At 23.9% G+C, this 25,314-nt stretch overlaps 5 protein-coding genes across 6 annotated transcripts; 2 read left to right on the top strand and 3 right to left on the bottom strand.

Moving 5' to 3' along the window:
* Positions 1-524: 524 nt before the first annotated feature.
* Positions 525-4,634, bottom strand: LOC112593637 (transmembrane protein 179). The gene is made up of 5 exons (XM_025338135.1): positions 4,428-4,634; positions 4,180-4,356; positions 3,739-3,867; positions 2,387-2,471; positions 525-790 (listed from the first exon to the last, which is right to left on the bottom strand). Exons 1-5 carry the CDS (start codon positions 4,535-4,537, stop codon positions 536-538), a joined length of 756 nt encoding a protein of 251 aa, XP_025193920.1. The 5' UTR covers positions 4,538-4,634; the 3' UTR covers positions 525-535.
* Positions 4,635-9,378: 4,744 nt separating this feature from the next.
* On the top strand, positions 9,379-16,971 carry LOC112593962 (poly(U)-binding-splicing factor half pint). Of its 2 annotated transcripts, XM_025338583.1 has the most exons (11): positions 9,380-9,891; positions 11,081-11,210; positions 13,295-13,360; positions 13,741-13,945; positions 14,179-14,395; positions 14,525-14,851; positions 14,912-15,185; positions 15,283-15,545; positions 16,209-16,294; positions 16,635-16,744; positions 16,813-16,971. In XM_025338583.1, the coding sequence occupies exons 1-11, from the start codon at positions 9,868-9,870 to the stop codon at positions 16,920-16,922; spliced, it is 1,812 nt and encodes a 603-aa protein (XP_025194368.1). In that variant the 5' UTR covers positions 9,380-9,867; the 3' UTR covers positions 16,923-16,971. The 2 variants fall into 2 exon arrangements, with proteins under 2 accessions (XP_025194441.1, XP_025194368.1); XM_025338656.1 differs by lacking the exon at positions 16,813-16,971 and having other exon boundaries at positions 9,379-9,891; positions 16,429-16,728.
* A 743-nt stretch (positions 16,972-17,714) lies between these two features.
* LOC112593868 (NADH dehydrogenase [ubiquinone] 1 alpha subcomplex assembly factor 2) lies at positions 17,715-18,264 on the bottom strand. The gene has a single exon (XM_025338483.1). It carries the CDS (start codon positions 18,187-18,189, stop codon positions 17,752-17,754), a length of 438 nt encoding a protein of 145 aa, XP_025194268.1. The 5' UTR covers positions 18,190-18,264; the 3' UTR covers positions 17,715-17,751.
* Positions 18,265-21,208: 2,944 nt separating this feature from the next.
* Positions 21,209-22,035, bottom strand: LOC112596757 (small nuclear ribonucleoprotein F). Its single transcript, XM_025342542.1, has 3 exons — positions 21,854-22,035; positions 21,433-21,654; positions 21,209-21,284 (listed from the first exon to the last, which is right to left on the bottom strand). The coding sequence occupies exons 2-3, from the start codon at positions 21,627-21,629 to the stop codon at positions 21,212-21,214; spliced, it is 270 nt and encodes an 89-aa protein (XP_025198327.1). The 5' UTR covers positions 21,630-21,654; positions 21,854-22,035; the 3' UTR covers positions 21,209-21,211.
* Positions 22,036-22,540: 505 nt separating this feature from the next.
* LOC112595766 lies at positions 22,541-24,875 on the top strand. The gene is made up of 5 exons (XM_025341077.1): positions 22,541-23,233; positions 23,437-23,628; positions 24,214-24,352; positions 24,423-24,555; positions 24,625-24,875. Exons 1-5 carry the CDS (start codon positions 23,084-23,086, stop codon positions 24,812-24,814), a joined length of 804 nt encoding a protein of 267 aa, XP_025196862.1. The 5' UTR covers positions 22,541-23,083; the 3' UTR covers positions 24,815-24,875.
* The last annotated feature ends 439 nt before the right edge of the window (positions 24,876-25,314 follow it).

The following is a 25,314-nucleotide window of genomic DNA, read 5'->3' as shown; positions in this document are numbered from 1 at the left end:
AAAGAACATATTCTTTAAGGCTCTCCTGCCAGATGTGATTTTAATAGTATTAGAGCAACCACCTTTATGTCAATCTATACAAGAAATTACATTTGGATTTGGAATAATTATTTTCATATATTAAAAAATTTAAAATAATTATTAAGATTTAATACAAAACACTTAAAAATATTTCAAGACTAAACATAGTTGCCAGTACGTGGACTGCTACAATATTTACATTAAAAATTCAAATAAGATAGTTTTTACATAATTAATATGTATATAATATAAAAAGGGGTATTTATTTTTTATTTTAATAAAACAAAATATATTTGTAATTAATATTACATATTTATAATTAAGACTTTAAAAAAACATAACTTATAAGTGATTTTAAATCAAAAAAATTAAATAAATAATAATAATAATGTTAATTTAAATTGATCTAAGTAAAAAAAAAATAATTATGTTATGTACAAATTTATTATCTCTATAATTTATAATTTTAATCAAATGGAATAATAAAAATATATACATATTATTAAAACATTAACTACTCAATATTTTTAACATTAATAGATTTTGATGGTTGTGATTCAATTTTAGAATTATTACTTTCATCTGAAGTATCTGTTTGAGTAGTATATGGAGTCACTCGAGTTGGGGCAGCCATACCTTCATCAATAAGTTTCTGTCTTTCTCGTAACATTGAAGCTTTCATATTACTCATTTGATGATAATAACAAAGTTTACACATAGTGCAAACTGTCAAACCAACCCAGCAAGACCATGATGCCCATATTCCAAACTATAAAAATGTGATTATGTAGATATAAAGTTAAAAATATATTTTAAAAAAAGTACATGCTACGCTAAAACAAAGCAAAAACATTTTTATCAATTTCTTGATACAAAATACATACAGATTTACTTTAAAATGATCATAACATTTATATTTCTTAGTTTTTCGATAGTGAAACCAGAAATTTCCTGAGAAAGAAGTCAATAATATACCTATATAAGATTTGTATCTAAATATTGTTTAGTGTTATTTAATTTACATTAAAATTCATACATGTGCAGACCTTGCTGATAGAGGAAGAGGGGCACAATTTTTGTAACAAATACACAATCCATGGAAAATCATTATATTTTTAAAGACAATTCTAAAATATCAGCTATTCAAGATGACAAGGTATAAAATTACTTAATATTTGCAGTTTATGTATATATATTTAAAGAAAAAAATATAGACCACATGGATAAGTTACCCACGCTCCTCTTCTAAGCTCACACCTATATTAACAGTAGAAGGTTAAAAATTTATTTTATTAATGTTATGACCAAAGTCCAGATCTTTATTCGAAAAATATGATACACTTATGTACCAAACATATTAAAATATTCCTCTTGATTCAATTCTTATATTATGAAAATAATATATTAAAACTACTTGCAAATGAATAATGATTACAATGAACAGTAATACTGAAAATTTTTAATTTATCTAATAGTATGTGCTGCTAGTATTTAAGTATAAGATGTTTCTACATTGTTCACTATACAACTAATTTTGGATAATGTCTAAATTTTAGATATTTCAATCCAACATATTGTTTTTTTTAAATGTATTCACCGTTATTATTAGTAACTAGAAATGTTTGTGAAAAGCATAATTATAAAACAAACAATATTAACAAGTTAAAAAGTTTTTTTTAAATTTTGATTAGTTACTTTTGGATTTCTGTTAAGTTTAACTACTAACATTATTGTTTTTTAATTAAAGTAAAAAAGATAAATTCAATTTTTATTTTAAGAAATTAAGTTTAATTTTGTTTTAATACATTTCGATTGATTTTTGTTTTCATGTCAAAAAATATTTCAGGTATACTTGATGTAAATTGTTTTTTTTAATGACAAAAAACTTCAATAAAGTACTAAAAGAAATACTGTATAAACACTATATAGTTTTGAGTAATATACTACAGTAAGCTAATGTTCTTGAAAAAAAATTATGTATTAACTTATGTCACTTATGACAGTTATAACTTTTACTTTTTAACATATTAACTAAAATAAATTTAAAAATAAATCTTGAACTTGCACAGTTTTGATATTTGGTTAACACATTAAATAAGTTACATACTTTCTTAGAAAAATTTGTGAAATATGATTTGTGCTAGCCAAGCAGTTTTTTAGTACTTTATTCAATTTTTAAGGCCCAGTTGATACTTTGTTAAAATATTGATCATACCTAATTTAGCATTGCATATTATATCAGAAGTTAATCAAGCTTCAATATACTGCGGATCTATAGTATTGTGTTAATGTTATCTACATATTGTTATTCACTTAATTAATAACTAAATGAATAATAAGTTCCCAACAAATTGTATTTAAGTACCTGAGCTACTCCAAGTTGAAAGTAAAAACCAGATGTGTCAATTCCATCTAGAATATCAATAGGATTTCCAGCAGCCATTTCACACCTTTAATGAATATATTATTAATGTTCCCTATTTAATACAATAAAAAACTTATGAGCTAAAATTAAAACTAATAACACAATGCTTATTTAACTAAAAATTAAACAAGACTACATCAGAAAACTTTTAAACAAATAATATTGGATATAGATTTACTAATTCACCAACAATAGCCAGATCAAAAATAATTTTTGCCACAGGGGTTTCACAATTTATTATATTTGACTAGCGGCTATCAATATGGTATATTTTATTTTATTTTAATTGTATTATTAATTATTAAGAAGTATTAAACTCCATGGAATACAAGCAAATACACTTATTAAACATAAGCATACTCTTAAAGTATATAAACAGCACAATATATATGTATATTATTTATTTATTTAAACAAAAAACTTTATTCAGCTTTCTTCTACAGTAAATAATATTTACAAAAATATGTAAACAGAATTTATTTTACAAAGAAATTCAATTTCACAGAAAATTATCAAAAATTTCTAGAGATGTAGCTTTCCTTTAAAAAAAAAAAAACTTATAAGTAATTAGTTTAATCATAAATATTTAATATGATTCCAGAGTAGTCATATCAGCTAATAAAATTCAAAATAAAATTCTATATAGTAACGTTAGTGCATCAATTCACCCCAAAACTACCCTACAACTCTAAAGTATTGGTTTTCTAAAAACATAAAGCACAGAATGATAGTTTGACTAAATATAGTTAACTCTAATATGGTAGACATGATTTTGTTTTAAGCTTATTCTATCAAATGACATTATTTGTGAATGGAAATATCAAGTCTAACTATTACATCAGATTACTAATAAATGAAGTGATTTTAACAATTTAGCATGGTTTGAATACATAATACACATAAAATTATCAATAAATAATTCAGTCAATAATTAAACACAACAAATTAATTAAAATATTGAATATCATCAGTTAATGTTCTCCTTGAGAACACCCAATGAAACATGTATTCCTTGAATTATGCCCAAAAAGAGATACAAACTAATTAGAAATATGATTGTACTGATTTATGAATAAGTCGTAAGAGAATATTATATCTAAAACCATGATATCAACAGTATATAATAAATGTTATAAATACTAAACATTATAATATATATGTAAACTTAATTCTTATAAAAATTTACCAGCCACTATAGGAAAAGTTTTCTACAATTATCAAAATTTATGAACATTATAATATATAAAAATCACATAGGTTTGTATAGTAATAGTAAACAAAAAATAACTTACGATGGAAATCTTTCAATCATGTCATTACACCATGTCATAAATCCAAATGTTATCATCAGAGCAGCATTGATTGTAAATATACACATAAGTACACATGTAATGGCATCAATAAATGTCAATAAAAATGAACTGAAAATTTAAAAAAAAAAATATTTTTTTAATATAATTGAAATTGTTATTAGTCTTTAAAAACTTTATTTTTATCAACAAATATGTTCAAATTAAAAAAGCAAAAAGATCAGCTAAATTATAATTTATATTTAATTTCAAAGCGAAAAAACAAATTTATTTAAAGAAGAGTTGATGGTTAACTTTTATTCTACATAAAGATGTATTCAAATAATTAATTTTAAGTAGATAAAATAAATTTTAACTTTTATTATTGTACCTATATCAAAATTAAAAAGAAACAATATCTTGAAAAATGTATAAATTACAAACCTGTCAGTTCCTTTGTAAGCAAAAATTGACATCCTATAGGTCTGTATTGATGATATTACCAATAGCAAAACTCCAACAAATATCGAATAGTTACAATAAGCTTGAGAGGCCCAATTCACTAAAAATTGACCATTCTTCTCAAGCCATTGACCAGAAGAAAACAAAAGACAATGTCCTCTGTAACATTAAAAATTAGTTATGTTGAATAATTAAATAATAAGTACTCAAATATATATTAAATATATTACTTAAATTCATCTTGATGAAGACTCATTGGTATAATTATGCATAGTGATAAAATTGCTGCTATGGTATAACCAGCTACTTGACTTAATAATAACTTATTTGTGAGTGCCATTGGAGAAGGTTAGAAATAAAGTTTATCATTAAATTGAAATTTCATTTCTTATTTTCAATAAGTGAAAAGTTAACACTTAACAAAAAATATTGATGAATAAAGTTGAAATTTTAAAAAACGACTTAATTACTATTAAACAATAGCACAGAACAATAGGTAATAATAGTTAATACTAATAATAAATAAATATAATATGTATTAAATTTATCAATTCTTAATTCCTAATTCCTTTATAATATATCTTATCTATTATTCAATATTTATTTGCATAATCTGTGGTATAATCATATGGGTATAAGGTCTATTATGGGTCTATGTGTATAATCCATTATCATTTTTCAGTGATAAGATTTTTAAATAATAAGGGTCTTTATTTTTTTCTTCCATGTACTTTCTGGAAAGTATTCCAAGCCTACGGTTAACAAATATTTATTGGGGTAACTCGACTTCTACCCTCTACCACAACCACCTATATTTCTAAGTATAAATTATAAATATTATAATATTATAATATTATAACGATTGCTATTCAGTTAGTTGATCAAAAACGACAAAAACATCTAACAATTTGAAGTATTAGAAAAATTCAAAATGATTAAAAATTCAATGATATAGAATCATTAAATAGGTACCAAAAACAAGTCTGAGAAAAACAGTCTATCAGCCTAAATATAGGTAAAATTATTATAGGTAACTATATTTTTTAATATTACTATTATAAAAAACAACCCATTTGTCATGCTGTTTTTCCACGTTAAGTCTTTAGTTAAATAATAATTTGTCTTTGTTGGTGATTTTGATGAATTTTGTCAAAATATGAACTTCATCAAACGTATTTAAAAAAACAAAATCGTACTTATACAGTTATACATCTTTAATAATTTTTAACTTTTAATAAAATAACTGATAGAAACCTTGTATAAAATTTTCGAGCTTTTAGAACCGATAAAATGTATTATCAACATTTATAGAAAAAAACTAAAAATATTGTTAATTGAAAATGTCATTAATAGCTTTAAATTAATCTCAAGTCTAACTCTAAACGGTAAACGCTCAGAAAAAAATATTGTAATGACTAAAGATTTTTGATATTTTTCAACTGAGAAATAATCAACTTAGAAGAAGCTTTGTAAATTTTTTTAAGTATTTCTACCCATTTCTAATCAACTTTTCTAGAAAATAAACTTAAAGAAATCGAAAATTTTTCATGTCCATAAATAGAATAGCTCAGGAATAGATGAAATATTTTATAAATGTTAACGTAAAAAGGAAATGCTTATATATAGTAGAGAATAATATTCTATACAATTTTTGATAAATAACGTTATTTTTATTAAATTTATGTACACCAAAAAACAAAATCAATATTTTGTCCAAAACTGGTTTTAAGTAAAAATTATCATTTTTCTTTAATTTTTTTTTTTTTGTTTGTTTTTTCGAGACATTTTTGAAAATTATTGGAATCTCAAACATTGACCTCTCGATTACACCAACAAGTATTAGATTTACTACTCTCCAGATAAACTGAAATTCAAAATATTATTTATAACTTATTAGTACTTAATGCCTTAATGTGTATATAGATTATAGAATTAGGTATATAAAATAAATACATTCATAACTTCTTTCAGAATCTAAAAACTCGAGTTCGATGAAATACTTTTGTTCATGGGTGGATTTTGGATATTTTGATGGGGGGAGGGCACATATAGATTGTATAATTTGAATTATAATTTATAATTAATAATACATACTATAATTTTAAAATAACATTGGTAATATAGGTAGATACTCGTACTTAATATTATGTTGATTTCATAATATCACACACCAAATCAATAATTTATACCTTATTTATACCTAAATAAGTTATTATACATGTAATCATTTAGAAGAATAAATATGTTTATAAATTCTTATACTTATAGGCTATAGCCTAACAAAGGATAAAGCGAATATTTGTTTGAATTTTAGGGAGGGGATTAAATCTTTTTTTGTATTGTTGCAAAAGAGATACCTATTTAATAGTTTGAAAAATGTTCAATAATTTTAAAGGGCTAAACTTTATAGGTAGAATTAAAGTCTTCGTTGAAGATTTTTAGCAAACATTATGCCTAGTACCTACCTACTTCTTCTGGTTTTACTTGAATATCTTTATTTATATGTAATAATACTAAGCTGTTAAGTCTTTCCTGTCCCGTTTTCGATCGTAGGTAAGTTTTATTACTTTTTTAAAAAACTGAATAACCTTTCAGCATTTGTTGTGGTAGGTATTAGTGGTATTACACTAAGAATTGTGAAGAGACATTTAATGTTAGAATAAACATAGATGCACATTATAAACTTCCATTAAAGAATTAACCTTTTTTTGACTTATTTTTCCAAAATTGTTTCCATAAATTTAACTCTCGCGTAGTAGGTAGGTACTTCAATATTATTTATTTCTAGTATAATTAGTTAAATAGGACTAATATATCATCAGAATTCCTTATGATAAAACATAGAATTCATATAAGAAAATTTTTTTACATAAAAAGAAAATTTTAGGGGTTAGTTGGAAAATATTTAACACGTTAGAGAATTTTTTTTATTTTTGAAGATTTTATTTTCGTAATATCAGTATAATGAACATATTTCAGTATTTCACATATATCGGTATTTTGATAAAAATGATTATTAATAAAATATTCACTATACAAGTTATTTTTATATTTTTCTGGGTTCTAATAAAATTTAATCACCTACAGATATTTCTTATCGATGGCAATGCATATCGATTATTTCGTTAACTGTTATGACTTGTGTAATGTCTATTGTCTATTCAATCGTCCGTAACGGTGCGTATTATTGTATTGATATCATATATTTGGACATTTGGTATTTTAAAAGAATATCAAGAGAATAAATTTCGTATTTTAAACGACATAAAAAGATAATATTTTAAGAATTTTAAAAGAATTCCGACTTCTATAGTTATATAAATAATTATCGATAAGCTGTAACCCCTGTTTTATCAATTTGAATGCAAATAATAATTATAATAGTAGATAGTATTATTCTCATTTACTGATTTTTTTATTTATATAATACTCATAGTTACATAAAAAAATTGTCATTAGAAAAACGACAAGGGGCACGTGCCCCTGTGCTCCTCTTCAATGATCCGCCCTTGCTTTATCTTATAAATTATAATACTTGATGTTAAAAATTTAATATGTAAACTTGAAATCGCACAATATATACAAAGTCATAGCTTGAATAACTTGTTTTAAGTACTATATTAATCAATAATCATGATCATTAATAATTAATCATATTTATAAACAATTATCTAGCTGTCTCTATACAATTTTTATATAGTTATATATTAACCACTTGTACGATTTATATTTTATTCAATTCGTAGTTCAATACTTGGTGCGAGTTTACACGTTCAATCAGAAAATGAACAAACTCTTCAGCTTTAATATATTAGTAAAGATTCTAACTCACTTTTACTACAGAAATCTCAATTTTCTATTTTTTATTCCCATTTTTTTTTAATTCGGCTAAGACAACATGTCGATCTATGAACAATAATTGACAAAAACATCTTCACCAACTTTTTAAAATTTATTTTATCATAACAAATATTGATGACATTATCGGCCCTAACACACACTATTACTTCGTTTACGATTTGGGTTGTTTTTTCTAAGCTTTAAAAAGTTGTAACGTGATATTAAATAACCATAGACCTTAAGGTCTATGTAAATAACCCAAAAATCATAACCTTCCTCAAGAATCAGTAAATTAATTGCAAAAATAATTTTTCAAATCAAATTGGTAGTTCTAGAGATTATAGTGCGTTCAAACAAAAGGCAAACTTCTCGACTTTATTATAATATAGTATAGATTTTGAACTTCAAAGTAATTTCACACCAGAGCAATATTTTCCAAGTAGATGCATATCGTAGCAATTTTTAATAAAAAATAATAAAAGAATAAATATAAATTTTAGAGTAGTTGTTGTAGTGATATTATATGTTTGAAGTAATTAATTTGAGTATTATTAAATTTTTACAGATGATTTTCGAGGTAGTTGCAGCAACCCATATCTATTAACTGTGCCCCATGGCCCATACCATCAGTGGTCATCAGAACTCATTATTCATCATCTTATAAGGAAATTCTCGTTTTTCCTTAATTTTTTATTTGTTTTTCACAATTATTTGAAAAAATTACTGAACGTTTTTAATTTATACTTCTCTAGTATAAAAACTAGATTCAATTAACTTATGCACTTTTTCAAAAATTTGTCAAAATATGTAAAATAGGTATACATTTAATACTTTTTAACTCTTAATATCATAGTATTACTCGGATTTTTAGCTTAATTCTTGATCAACTACAAATCGTAAAAACTCTTATAACTACTGAAACCTAGACCTTAGTGACTGAGTGTTTATAATGGACTACTGTTTAGTGTTTAGCCTTTATCATCACCAGTTGTAAGCTTTCCAAATTTCTACAAACATTTTGCGGAGTATCCAATAACAGTAGGTACCTTTTCATTTCACTTAACAGTTACCAAAACTTAAAATACTTATAATTTATAAACTACTAGTCTCTATTTAAATTTTTATGTACTAAAATATTCTGCAAAAGAATACGAAATTAACAATGTATAATGTCTTATTATGCAATTCAGAAAAGTTAAAAATTACATATTTCATTACAATTAAGATTTTAGTGCTAAAATAATTCACACGATTCTTCCATGATGAAAATATTACAAGCTCTTTGGTGATTGGTTGTACATGTCGTTCGGTACTCGGTAGTTCAACCATTTTCTTTTGTATTCTTGTCCATGACCCATGTCAGACGAATGTTGAAACTAGAACTTATAGTTTTCTTAATCTCAAATACTACATTACATAGTACATTGTAAATACTATACATAATAGTCCAATATTCTAATATTCACAGTTTACACTGGTTACTCATTTTCAATACTCATTTTATAAATATTGGATTATCAGCATTCACCCAATCGTACTAAATTTGCAGCGTTTGATCACCATCACTCGTTTTCACCTATATATTTTTAATTCTCATTAACTCTGTTCTCCGTTTTTATACTGTAGTTAATATTCTGTTAAATTAATTATCTTAAATTTTTTTGTTAATTTTTCATTTGAGTGTTTATAGTTATACCTAACCTTATATTAATTTATATATCGTTTCAACTATAATTCAAAGGCGCATTTCAATTCGTTCAATTATTGCCAAATAATTGAGTTGTGTAGGTAATAGTTATTACATTATTTTTCAATAGATTCAAACTAATCATGATGAATGGAAGTATTGGCTTGGTAAGTACAGTTTTTTTAAATATGAATTAATAATGTTTATTTATATTATTTCATAATATAAGTGTTTTTATTTTGAATATAGCTAATAATTTACAACCATCTGCTTTATTACGAAATATTAAATATAATTATGTAAAAGAAAAAAAAAATATTTGTATCTTTATAAATTATCACAATTTCTTAGTTTCTATTGTTTTTGTAAATTGCTATTAGATTTCAACTAAATTTGAATTTTCTCTCTTAAAACAGTTTTTTTTATTTAAGGAAATGTTCCTTTTCTGTGTGAATTAATCGCAAATCTCAGTTAGTTAAATTTTCTCAGCTGTTGTTTTAGGTAAATTTGTTTCTGGGAATTACCTACATTTTTTCCTAAGTGATAAAATTGCTGTTTATTAAATTATCAATTATATATTAATATTTTAAATAACTACTATTAAACATACATATTCAAGGATTTGTAACTGGTTATTATACAAACATTGATACCATTATATTTCTTAAAATTAAGTTTTATTATCCTAGATTTATTTATTAATTTTCAACATCATAAGATTTACCTTTAAAAACCTTAAGTTAATTAATCAAAGTTAATATATATCCCAGCAATTATATATACATTTGTTTATAACACACAATTGTATTTATAAGTAATAAACTTTTTGTGCCTTTGATAAACTTTGATAATCTAATGTAAAAATGTATTAATATAATAATATTAACCGTGCAATTTAATTCATAGGTAGATATGTTTAAACTATGATATATTTACTTAAATGGCTACAAACAAAAAATAAAATATATGAATGAAGACATTTTATTGTGAAGGTTTAGTAGAAAAGTACCATTTTGGGTATATAAAATTTAATACTCTTTAAGGATAATTGTAAATTATTAATTGTTTAATAAACATATATTTTTATTAGTTGTTACTTATAATATTTTATTTATAATTCTGATACACAATTGCTAAAAAAAAAGTTGTATGGATACAATCGATTATGAACCACTAAATCATGTGTTAGGTACCATTATGTCACTATTGATGCATTAAATGTTTAGTTTATATATATATAACTCATATTTAATCTAGTATAATAATATAATGCGACTAATAACTATTCACCACTTAAATAATAAAAAATATACGTTTTTATTTATTTATATTAATTAAATATATTTATTTATTTAGCAACAACAACCATTTATTAACACACTATCAACGGCTAATTCCAACAACTACCAACCTGCATCCGTCTCAGCACCTACCATGTCAAATGGTACAGAAGAGGAACCAGAAGCTAAAATACCAAAACTTGAAGGTATGGTATTTTTAGTTATTTTTAAAAAAATTCTTTTTATTTTATTTTAAATTAAAGGTACTGAAATCCCTTTTTATAGACAAGTGTTTATGTCTTTGTATTTATATTTTTGGGTTAATATTGATGCATAGGTATATTTAATAACTTCAATAATTTTTTTAGGTTTGAATATAATTTTTATATCCATTTATTAAAAACTGTTATGAATCAATTAGTTAATCTTGACAATAAAATCTTTAATACCATTGTTAAAATTAAAGAATAAGTTATAGGTCATTTAATAATTTGTATTTGTATATAACTTAATTCAGAAAAATTTAATATTCTTTAACTTAAGATAATAACTTGGCATATAGATTTTTATAAACCAACTGTTAAGAGAAACTTAACATTTGCATTTTTTATATATTTATTATATACATGTTATTCTTTCTATTACATATTTAAATATCTGATGACCGTTTTTTAGTTAATGTTCATTCTCAGTAAATATAATTATCTATTCTATTATAAAGATTAAATATTACATGTTTAAAAAAATAAAAAAATAAAATATACTCTAATTAATATAATTTTTATTAGTTAAAACTAATCAATATTCTTTTTTTTTTGAGATGTTCCAGGCGGTTTACTGATAGCACTAGTCTATACGCTTCTCACACATCAAAAGATTAAATTACCTAGTTTGTAGGGAAGGGTGTGTACAATACTTAAAATCATTTATTCTCATGTAATTATTTTTTTATCTATATTTTACTAACCTTAATTCATCAAAATGTTCCATTTTATTAACAAACAGAAATAGATAGTTAATTGTGATTCAATTACGTTTGGTATGCTAATGTTTGCAGAATTAATCATTATTTTATGATGTATTTGTTTTTAAACATTTTTTTGCTTAAATTATTTTCCTCGTCAAAAAAAAATAAATATAATATATAGTATTTAAACATTTTTCACATTAGGTTATGATTCGATTATACTTAAATATTTATGAAATTTATATATTTTATATATGTTAAACTCATTAATAATTTTTTTTTATTTTGTGTTTTTTATTTATTTATCAGAAAATCACATCATTAATATACATAAAAAATATTAATTGACAGTGAAAAATTCATCAATATTTTCAAAATAATTGGCAACTTTTTTATTCAATGACAACTTCAATTTTAAATAATGTTTTAGTAACTAAAAGGTTTAAAATAATGTTATATCATGGTTGCTAAATTCTTTTTTTTAATGATTTAATGGAAGTAGGTAAATTTTTCTAGAATCATATTATTTATCCAAAATGTTGTGTTTGTTTTGGATCAATTGATTTCAGTTTTGGAGTTAACTTTCAAATTGGTCCATTGGGTAGGCCTGTGGTTGTTTAAAAACGTTGTAAGTATAATTGACGACTAAATTAGGAGAATTTAAACATTTATCTACTTTATATTTTATTTTGGTTTGTTTTTGTTTTCGTCATGCTCTTCTGTGTTGTCTCCGGACCAATATCCCTCTACTAGCAAGTGCAGCCACCTGAGCAAGTCAGGCCTACTACCCGCTGCGGTTAAGGTCTCTAATGGAAACACAATATGTTTGCTCATACCTTAATGGTGTTATTTGATACATATTTAAACATTCAGCAAATAACATTCAAATTTTTTATATTTACATTAAAAAAATCAAAAAATTTCCTGTATTTGTTTATTTTATTTTCTTATTTACTAAGTTTATAACATATTTTTTTGCTGTTTGTTTATTAAAATTATAGTTTTTGCAACTTTTTTTAGATAGTTTTAAAGAAAGACATATTTATAAAATTGATTTTATTAATTTTTTTAATGAATAGTATTTTATAAAGTTTAATTTCTAGAATAATATATATTTAAAAATGTTCTTATTTTTATTTATGTCAATACTTAAAATATCTTAGTTGCATAAATTATTTGATATTTATAAAATAAATAATATTCTTTTTCAGGCAATATTTATTTATTTCTTGATTATTCTCATACAACAAATTATTTTGACGTTTAATGTTTTTATCCTCTTGTGTTAAATTATTTTATTAACATATTTCTTTTTCCTTTCAGTGAATGGAACTGCATCATTCACTACAGCACCGTATGATTTCAACCAAGTTGGCACTTTAATCTCAGGTATTTAATTATTTACTTATAATAATTTAATTTAAATAATATATTAAGGTATGTGCTATTATAAATGGTTTAACTATTTAATCAATTTAATGTAAGTTGTGTATTTTACTATAAATAAATATTATATATCTTTAAAAGTTAAAAAAAAAACCGTTAAATATTTTTTTTTTGTTATTTTTATACTCAGAAAAATATTTTATTTCTTTTTAGTAGGTATTAGTATAACATTAGTTTTCTTTCATACTACTGTTAAAAAACTGTTCTTCATATTTTTATTTTAGTTCGGGTACTATAGATTATTGAATTATTGAATTATAAAATTACATGAGTGAATATTGTTTGTCTGTAATATCTTAAATGAATAAATGATTTATTTATAGGTCCTGGTTCAAGACTTGGTATTTTAGGTGCTCTTGCTGCTCCTTTAATCAAATTAAGTACGGAACAAAATGAAGCTGTGGCTAAAGCTAAAAAATATGCTATGGAACAAAGTATTAAAATGGTATTAATGAAACAAACATTAGCCCACCAACAACAACAAGCTAAGTCATTCCATCGTCACCAAGCTTTAATACTGATGTGCAGGTCAGTTAAATATACACTTTTTTGTGAAGTTTTTTAATTTAATAATTAAACAATATGATGGAAAATAATATTCATTATTGAGAGCGGTTGAGACTAATATTTGTTAACATTTATTGTGTTTCCCTTATTAGTGATTAATTTGCTGATAAGATCTGATTGTTTAATAATTATTTTTAAAATACATAAAAATTATAGTTAAACTAATATTATATGCAAGTATTTCTTTTGTTTAGAGTATATGTTGGAAGTATTAGTTTTGAACTTAAAGAAGACTCAATTAAACAAGCATTTTCACCATTTGGTTGTATTAAATCAATTAACATGTCTTGGGATCCTATCACTCAAAAGCACAAAGGTTTTGCATTTGTTGAATATGAAATACCAGAAGCTGCTCAGCTTGCACTTGAACAAATGAATGGAGTAATGCTTGGTGGTCGAAATATTAAAGTTGTAAGTATTATACATACTTCTTATAATCTTATAAACCTATTAATAATTAGTTGATCTAGTCAAGAAAAAATGTTACTAGTTTTGTTGTAAAACTTTGTTATTATATTCATAGATCTGTCTTTGATTTAGGTTGGGCGTCCCAGCAATATGCCACAAGCACAATCTGTCATTGACGAAATACAAGAAGAAGCTAAACAATATAACCGTATTTATGTAGCATCAATACATCCTGACTTAACTGAAGATGATATAAAAAGTGTATTTGAAGCATTTGGTCCCATAAGAACATGTAAGCTCGCACAAGGTAGTACACCGAATAGACATCGTGGCTATGGTTTCATTGAGTATGAAGGTCGTCAAGCGGCTATTGAAGCAATATCTTCAATGAACCTTTTTGATCTTGGAGGCCAGTATTTACGAGTTGGACGTGCTATTACTCCTCCAAATGCTCTTCATGTATGTATAAAATATTTATAAATTAGTTATATGTATTTTATTATACAGTTTTTTGTTCAGGGTCCTTCATCTTCAAGTCATATGCCTACAGCTGCTGCTGTTGCAGCTGCAGCAGCTACTGCAAAAATTCAAGCAATGGATGCAGTTGCTACAAATGCAGTTTTAGGTTTAAGTAAATTAAGTTCTCAATTAGGTGCTCAAACTGCTGTTTTACCTGGTTTACAACAGTTACCTACTACGTTAGGTATAACTCCTGCTGTTCCAGCTGTTACTATACCACCACCAGGAATAGCTATACCACAACAAATTAGAGCTACAGTACCAATAATACCAGGTAATTATTTTATTTTTCCTGTGCTCAATAAATATTTAATTTTTTATAAATTTATAATAAATTAGAAATATTTATTTTATATTGTTATTGTTTTTAGGAACCACAGGATTGAGTCCAGTTATTCAACAAGCTATACCTCCACCAACACTTATAAATCCTACACAATTAGCAGCCCCTGTGATACCAACAGTTACAGCAGATGCACAAAAACGAGTTGATCAACAAAAAAAACAAGAAGAATTACAAAAAAAATTATTGGAAGAAACTGAACCTCAAACATTGCAGCAACAAGAAAATATGTCTATTAAAGGTCAAAGTGCTAGACATCTTGTTATGCAAAAATTAATGCGGAAAACTGAGGTAAATATTAGAACATACAACCTATAGTCTGTTCCATATAAGATGACTTGCATTCACTTACGGTGGACATGGCTTACGAGCCGCAAACCAAACACATCGGTTAGGAAGCACGACGCAACAACTGATTTCACAATGGGGGCGGTAGCAAGCGATCTACTCCGATTCAAACCAAATGTAATTTGGCCGTTGCACGCAAGTAATCTTATTTGGAACAGAGTATAGTCTCACGTCTAATTTATGATTATGAAAATTAATTAAATTTGAGACCATAACGATAAATTGAATATTAAGAATTACTGATTAAATGGGTAATTGACTATAAATATAATCAATAAAAACTAAGATATTTTTTAATTGAGTGTACAAAAAAATTTTACTTTGATGCTAATGCATAAGATCCAGACAGTGTGTTTTATCAAACTAACTTAACCATATTAAATATCTCAAATTACTAAGATGTTTTTTATTACTTAATACTTAAATTTTGTAATATATTTACCTATTAGTTCTTGTTTGAATAGTTTAATATTTATACCATTTTAGTTTAAAATACTAAAACTTAACATGAAAATCTAATTAAATTTCTCTTAATATATTGCAATAAAAAAAGAATTATGTTAAGAAATGTATAATTAATTTTAAAATATTTATATATTATTATAGAGTAGAGTTGTTATACTTAGAAACATGGTTGGTGTTGAAGATGTGGATGACAGTTTACAAGAAGAAATTCAAGATGAATGTAGCAAGTAATTAACTTATATTTATAATAATTGTTTATTTTTTTTCTTTTTAGTTTACGACAGGTTGATTTGATAACATCTATTATTTTAAAGTTTTAACTATTAAGAATGTTATATACTAGGGAAGTTATATTATGTAGTTGTTTCCAGTTGCCTTCCGAGTATGAGAGATGGCAATCTATTTCTCTGAATAGCCTGTCTAGACAGAAAAGCCTCCAGTGACAGTGTTTGAACCAGTAACGATGCACATTAACATTGCTGTCTTATTCTACTCAGCCACTCAGTCCCACTTATTATTAATAATAAATTTAATTTAAATTGTGTATTAATATATTATTTTATATAGATTTGGTGTTGTTGAACGTGTTATTATTTATAAAGAAAAACAATCAGATAGTGTTGATGATGATTCAGATACAATTGTAAAAATATTTGTAGAGTTCACACAAATGTCAGGTAATTATGAGAATAAATTATGTTTTATAAGAAGTAGTAATATTAATTGACCATTTATCATTTTTCAGAGGCTGAACAAGCCAGAGATTCCCTAAATGGTAGATTCTTTGGTGGTCGTTTAGTTAAAGCTGAACTTTATGATCAAGCCTTATTTGACCATAGTGACTTTTCCGGTTGATGAATCAATTGAAATATCTATTATTATAATTATTTATATATTATTTTACTTCATTATTTAGTTATTTTAATATTAACATAAAAATATATTATATAACTAATTATTTTATTGTATGTAATTATATTTTGTAAATAAAATTTTTTTTGCAATTTTTATTAACTTAATTTTAAAAACGAATGCAACTTGGTTATAATTATTGGTATATTATTCTGATAACTGTAAAATTATAAATTTCATAGAATTATTTAACAAAATGGTAAAACCCTCATGTATTTACTATATATACATTATTTATTAAAATTAAAATGTTGATTATATTAATCATGTATATTTGCATAAATTATGAATACCTATTATATTGTATTGCACTTATTTATTTTAATGTCAAATGACATTAAAAGTAAGTAAATTCACTGAAAGGCAAAGAATGTTTATCATTTTTATAATTGGCTAAATGGCTAATTAAAACTATTAGTTTGTTTAAAATTCATAAGTTGGAACAATTTGCACAAATGAGAACTCTTCTCTAAGATTTGCATTCACATCATTATTGACGTTAGTTACTCTTCTCTTGAAATAAAAGACTATTTATGTACATCTTAGTTCTAAATATAGTAAAAACTATGCAATTTATACAAATTAATCTTTGCACAATAATAAAAATAATATATTTATACCCAAGAATAACTATTATTTTCTATTAAACATAATATTACATAAATATTGTATTTTACTAAACTTCAACAAGTATTTTCAAAACTTATTAATAAATAACTTATTATTATTTTTGAAATATATTTTACAAAAGATTGTTGTTGATGAAGTAAATTTATTTTACTTTGCTTTTTAAATTTCCAGGTTGTCTTTCAAATTCTTCAGACATATCAGGAAATCCTTTACTATTTTGTGGATATTTTGTCTCATTATCTGTAGAACCAGGAAGACTAAATTTTTTAGCAATATCCTCAGCATTAGTTTTCTTCATATTTGCAATGGCTTCATTATGAGCAATTTCCTCGACAGTTGGTGGTTCATCGCGTCGCCCTCTTAACCACTGTGACCATTCCGGTGTTGGAACACCAGTTTCTTCATCAACGGGTACAAACCATCTTTTTGGAAATCGACGACCACCTTGAGGATCAGCTTGTAGCTCAAAATATTTATTACCTTGTGCATCAGACCCAACTGGTTTTTCTTTCAATTTAGGTTGAAGAGATTTTAAAAAATTATCAAATACTATTTTCCATAAACGGCGTTCAGAAGGCATATTAAATTTGTTAGTTATATAAATCTGTTAAATTTGAATTAAATCGATGAATAGTTAATATAAAATTATAAAAACAATAATTTTTATCTTAGATACAGCATTCACCTGGAAAAAAAAAATCACAACACCTACAGTCAATGCAATTTTTGTAAATTGATGTTCTTATCACAATGTATAATATTTTAAAATTATGTTTCTATGATAAATTAAATATATAATTCGGCATTTAATTAAATTAAATTTACTATTATTAAGTCAGATTCAAAATCTTAGAATATGATATTTCAATAGATATTTATCGATGTCAACAGTTTTAGTAATTTGAGAAACTTCATTAAATTTAACAGTATTATAATAACTATTTTACATAATTTAGAGATACATATGTACATACATTATACAATGTTATAAATTTACCAGTAAAATTAAAACGGATACTAATTACTAATTAGTAAATTTACGATAGATTAGTTTATCGTGTTAAGTCTACAAGTCATCGAGTTCTTTAACTTATATTACTATCTTTTTATTTTAAATATTGATAGTTGATACTTATTACTTATTAGTTAGGTATTACCACAGAATATGAAAATACTTTACTTATATTACTTACATGTATTACTTACATTTTACATTATTATTTATTTCCCCTATCAAAGATCTATATTGTGATAATTTAAAATTTTATTTAAGACCACGATAAGGGCTTATCATTTAAATAATTTACTCCCTTAGATCTAAGTTTACTCCTATATCAGATTTGTAAACATAACCACTTTATTGCTTTAAATATAATTTCATTAGAACACCTTAATTCGTTATTAAATTTGTGAATTTGGGATGATAAGGTCTATTTACCGAATAAGATAGTACCAATTTGCGAATTTGATATTATACTTAATCTTTACGTCTCTACGCATGCGTACTATCAGTACTTTCACATTGGTGAGTGGTGACTGGTGACCATTCCTGTGTTTACTGTTTAGTGTTTACTGTTTAGGGTTAACTGTTCAGACGCTCCTAAATTTAAAAAATTTTTATTTGGTTTGTAATGTTTGTATTTTATCTTGCAATTTATATCGTTTATGACATTAAATAAAGATTAACAATGTATTTTTTTATACCTCTGAAGGTGCATAGATGTCTAATCTCTATCTATAGATTAATACTCCATAGCCCATGAGTACTATGGAATCTACGGTTATCTATCTTATGGGGATAAATTATTTTATTTTCAATTCTGCCGCAGAGCGATAATTATTCATTATTTTATAATCTATATATTTAGTACAGTTTTTCCGTGGGTTAAAAAAATTATAATTTTTAACGAGTACCTATCAACTTTTCAAAAATTTTAGATACGATCAAATATTTTTACTGTACAATACTTGAAAAATGGGAAAGTGATCTATGATTAATGTTACACACTACTAATACACTGCTGTTTGTGAAAATTGAGAAAATTTAAACTAATTGAATAGTACATGCATGGTAAGAAGTATGTGATTATAATGATTATATAATATGAAATTATTATCACATGTCATATCATCTTCTTGCAAACAATTTTAATTTATAACTAATGAGCTATGAATGCTATGATGCATTAAATGCATCATTAAATTATTATTAAATAATAGTTTATAAATTCAAATTCAATATGCTTTTTACTGTACAAATTAAAAACTAATGTGGAGCATTAGACTAAAGCATGAATTAATTGCCTAATGCCTAATATTAATTAAATTAAAAAAAAAAAAACAGATAAATATAGGTTATAGGACTATGTTATTGAGTGAAATAATAATACCTCTTATTTAAAAATTAAAATTCACAATCATCTTAAGTATTATAAATACCAACGGATACTTCTAAAAAAAATCTAGTTTACTCCTGACCTGTACTCGGGTAATATTAAAATAAAGGTATATAAATTAATAATAAATCAATTAAACCAAAAAAAATAATTATTAAATTAATTGAAAATATTCACAGGCAGAACTAGCTTTATTTATGAATATAGATACTTTAGAAGATTATGAATATTTATTTTAGATTATAATTTATAAATCGATTATTTATACTTTTTATTATTTTTATTGTTTTCTATTGTCAACTATACTTTTGATATTATGTAGAACAATAATAATGCAAAAATTTATAATTGTAATATATTTTATTTTTTTCGTATATGGTTGTTATTCAAGGGGTCAAAGTTAAATAAATTAAATTTCTATTTCTTAAGGATTAAGGTCTAAGGAATTTTTTTTACAAAATTGATTTGGTCATTTTGTTATATAGTTTAAAACAAGTAATCTTCTATACTATATAGATACTTGAACATTTAGTAGAAGATTTATCATAAAGTAGATTTAAAGAGAAATTGAACCTAAATATTATTATGGAATAATCTTAAGTTATTTAACCTAACAATAATATTTAATTTGATGAATTATAAAAATATTTTAAAACCAGTTAGGTTCAAATTTGTTGATTGCCATTTGATTTACTTTGTACATTGACAGATATATTATGGTAAAACCAATTGAGTTTCAAAATTCAAGATTATAAAAATCAATATGAGCTCTGGTACCAAATGCTACATTTATATATGCCTTCTATTTGAACTAAGAAATATACTTAATGGGTAATAATCTACCTCTGGCAACGACAATCTTTTCACCTCACCAAGTCTATATTATGAGTAAAACTTGAATATAACATGGAATTGATAATGCAACCAAGTTATGATGACAAAATTAGTATATTACAAGAAACTAGTTGGGTGGTAAATCTTCTTACTTAACCTTAATTATTATATTATAGATACTTATATGCTTTTTATTTTGAACAATTAGTAACAAAAAATCTTTATTTAAACAAAAATTATTTAATTTTATTTAAAATGTATGATAATGGCAGTTCATATAAAAAAAAAACTAATCATATTTTTAAATATATATAGAAACTGTAAAGTAAAATTAAATTTATTTTGTTAATTTGGTTGTGTTTTTTTTTAAATTCATTCTTTCATCTCTGCATCTGGTTCTTCATTTTCATCATCAACTGATCGGATGTAAAGAACATTATTACACCTAGAATAAAAAACATAAACTTAAAAAATATTTTAAGGTAAATTATAAATACTAATAAATTTAAATTAATATATTGTAAGCATAAGATAGAACAATTAATATTGTATTGAGTTTAAAAAGATATAATAATATATTAAGAATGACTTACCTAATCATTATTTCGCCTAATAGAGCAGGTTCACTACCTTCTACAAATTCTGTAGCACTAGCTAATTGTATGTTCATATAATTGTCAGTGGACACCAAAAAGCCTTTATATTCATGACCCCATTTAAGCTTAACAATTATAGTTTTACCCATAAGACCATTAAGGTATGGTTTTGGATTAACTGGCATAGTAGCCATGATGATGTATGTATTGATGCAAGTTCTGTAAAAATGTAAGCAATATTAAATTATTAAAATTATAATACAATACAAATTTTATACATTTTTATAAAAATATGCAAACACAGACTGGTATATTAATATGTTAATATTAAGTCAATGTTTCCAAGGAACCTACAGTAATGATTATTAATAAGAACATTAATTCTTATTACAATCTTAAATAATTAATTATTACATACTTGAAAACAAAAATATGAACACTTAAAGTTCCAAGATATCTTGTGACTTGAGTAATGCGAGTATATAATAATTAAATATGAGAAAATAAATGCTTGAAATGTTTAAATACTAATTACTAAATACTGGATGTTTGATGTAACTATTGAAAAACCATAAGCGTAAAAGTAAACAAAATAGAGACATTGGCCAATTGAATAGCCGCTGAATAGTTGATATTACTATCAAATATCAAGTTCTCCAAGAAGTTAAATTAACCATGGTAATGGTATAATGCAGAACACTTTACTATCATACTCGCCACCATTTTTTTATTTTACAATGAAATTATTCAAATTTTGACTTTTTCTACTATTTGTTTTGTGACTATAAAAATTTATTTTTAAGTGTGAACAACCCTATTTTCTGTAAATTTTTATTGGTAGACAGAGTTAATTAGTTAAAAAACTACTTATTTTAAAGTTGAATAAGTAATAAATACAATATAACTGGAAATACACCACCAGTCACCACAATAATAAATAATTTCTGACCGTGGTTGTGGTGTACAAATGTACTAAACCAATAACCATTAACCATATATAACCTATTCTTTTTAATCGAGTATATAGATGATATAATCTAGGAGGACTTTGAGTAAATATAATGTTTTGATAGTTAGTTAATAATTTGATATAATATGTAATAAATATTATAGTTTATGAATAATTATAATCGAATAAGAGTAATAACTAATAAGACAAATCTTTTATTTTGTTTCATTTGACTCATTTGAGTGACCAGTATTCAAACTTCAAACCGGGGCACCTGAGTTTTAATTGATTTACATTCATTTGTTCTTATTTCTGCCTACTTATCTGTAGACTGTAGAGTTTTAAGACTTCTCACCATTATAAGATAAAATAATTTATCAAATATAATTTTAAGAACTGTGATTTGTATAAATGCAATTTTATATTAGTGTATTACATTTATTTTTTCCAAAATTTAATGAATGAGAATATGAGATTATTATACTTTTCCAAAAGCATTTAATAACTACTAGAATCAAATATCAATATTTTTGTATTTATTTGTAAAATTGCATGTAAAAATATTCTCTAATAGTGAATAATTATTTTATAGTGCAGAATTAAATGATTTTATATAGTAGGAACTATATTATTTCAAACTAATCTTCATAATCTAAGTACTTGAATTGAAAGAATTCATTCATAACACAAAAGTTAAATATGTGGGTGTCGACTAAAAAAACTTTTAATAATACTCTAATGCTTTTTCGATTCTGTCGAGAAAATGATTTTTGTATTTTTAATTTTACTAACATGAAACAATTATACTCAAAAGTCATACATGAATCTTTATTTGCTTCAATATATTCGGTGAGTCACTATGATAATTAAATAACCTTAATAATTATTGTAATATATTTCAATCATACTTACAAATGTACATTATAAAGAATTGCAACAACAAAAATGGATATTTTAAATTATTTTCAATATGAATCAAAATTTAATTTTGTATTGTATAAAAACTATTTTACTAAGTTTTATAGTGTTTTATTTTTATTTTATTTGGCTAGTCGACCAACAAAATTGAAGTTGATGTTAAAAATGTTATTAAATTTTTGGAAAATATTAAAGAGATGAATAATGTAAATTATAATTTTTACCAAGACAAATTGAGTATTAAAGCAGATTTAATAATAACTCTATCTGAAGGATTCCCTCCATTTAAATTGGAGTTGGAATTGGAATTAGAAGATGAAAATATTGTAAGTATTAATTATATTTTTATAACTTCAGTTCGTGTTAGGACTATTTTTACTGTGAATTATTTATGATTACAATATTAAGATATTATGTAATACCTATATATTCTTTTCTTAAAAATCTGTTGTTTTGTTGTATAACTAGTAGTGGTAGTTTATCAGCAAATAGCAATACACTATGAAAGTTTAGAACTAAAATGTCATGCCTATAAAACTTGGTAAAAAATGCATATTGACAGGTAATTAAATTCACACACTTCATTTAATATTTATGAAGTCTAAGTCTAAATAACTATTTTAGCCATTTTTTATTAAAATTTGTATGAAAATCTGGATTAATAAAATATATATGTATACCCTACAATTTAAAAAACATATTTTTCATTTAACCATTTCTTAGTACTCTATTACACTATATTATGAATGTTATATAAGACATTTACATTACATTTTTTGAATAGAGCATATTAAAAAAAAATACTCATCATTAATTTCTTATAACTGCTTTGATGCTCATATTTTCCTATTTATTTTAAATGGTTATTACATTTTTAATGTAAGAGTATTTATATAATTTTTTGTACATAGTTTTATTCCAAAATGACTTGCCCATTATTGGAAATAATAAAACAATTAAAACAAAATCAAGAAGATTTATTTGATATAATAAAAAAAAAGGATTTGGAAATTTCAGAATACAAATTAATAGGAGGCAACATTTCTCATGGTTTGTATATTTTATAGCTGTAATAGGTTTTGTACTAAAATGTCTATATTATTGTTTTGTCTGTGAATAGAAAATAATAAGACAGATATTTTTGAGAAAGATAATTTTTTTATGAAGTCATTGCAGAATCATAAAGACTTATGTAACAAAATCCCATATTTGTATGAAATATATTCATCTATAATTGAACAGTATGATATAAGGTAAAAATAAGTTATAATAGTTATAAATTATAATATTAATTAGACCAGTAATATCATATTCTTTTAAAGACATCCTGATGATTATGAAAAATCAAATACTACACCAACTAAAGAGGAAAATCAAGAAATTCAAATAAATACTAAAACAAATAATAGTATAGACCATAAAGCTACAAAAAGTTCAACTACAATGGAAATTACTCATACATCAATTAATATTAAAAAGCGGAAAAAATCTTCATTGTTAAAAAGTCTTTAAATCTATTATTATTCTGTAATAATATACACAATATTATATTTTTTTACTTAAATCATTTATTGACAACAAAATAGAATATTTAATCAATGGTTAGTTCAACCATTATTACACATTTTATAAATTTTATATGTACAAAATGCATATTATCTAAAAAATATAATTCTTTTAAGAACCAGTCTCAATGTATTTATTCTGTAGTATCAAATGATTAATAATTTATTTATAATTTAACTTGTACTAGTTTTAAACTTGAATTGTAAATTAATACCAAAATGTTGTATCAATGGTACTACATTTCTAAACCATTGATTATTTTTAATAATATAGAGTAAAAATTTTAATTTGTAAGACAATTTTTAGATTGTTATTTATAGTTATCCAACATGTCTCAAAATTATATTAAGTATAAGAAAATGGTAACTAGTTTCCTGTTCGGCTCAATAATTATATTTTATTAATTAAAAACATATAATAATTGTATAAACACTAAAAATAGAAAA

Source organism: Melanaphis sacchari, unplaced genomic scaffold, assembly GCF_002803265.2.
Source record: "Melanaphis sacchari strain LSU unplaced genomic scaffold, SCAv2.0 Contig0_pilon_pilon, whole genome shotgun sequence".
In the NCBI taxonomy this organism is placed as follows: domain Eukaryota; kingdom Metazoa; phylum Arthropoda; class Insecta; order Hemiptera; family Aphididae; genus Melanaphis; species Melanaphis sacchari.
The sequence above is the reverse complement of the archived record's forward strand: the minus strand, read 5'-3'. Positions and strand labels throughout refer to the sequence as shown.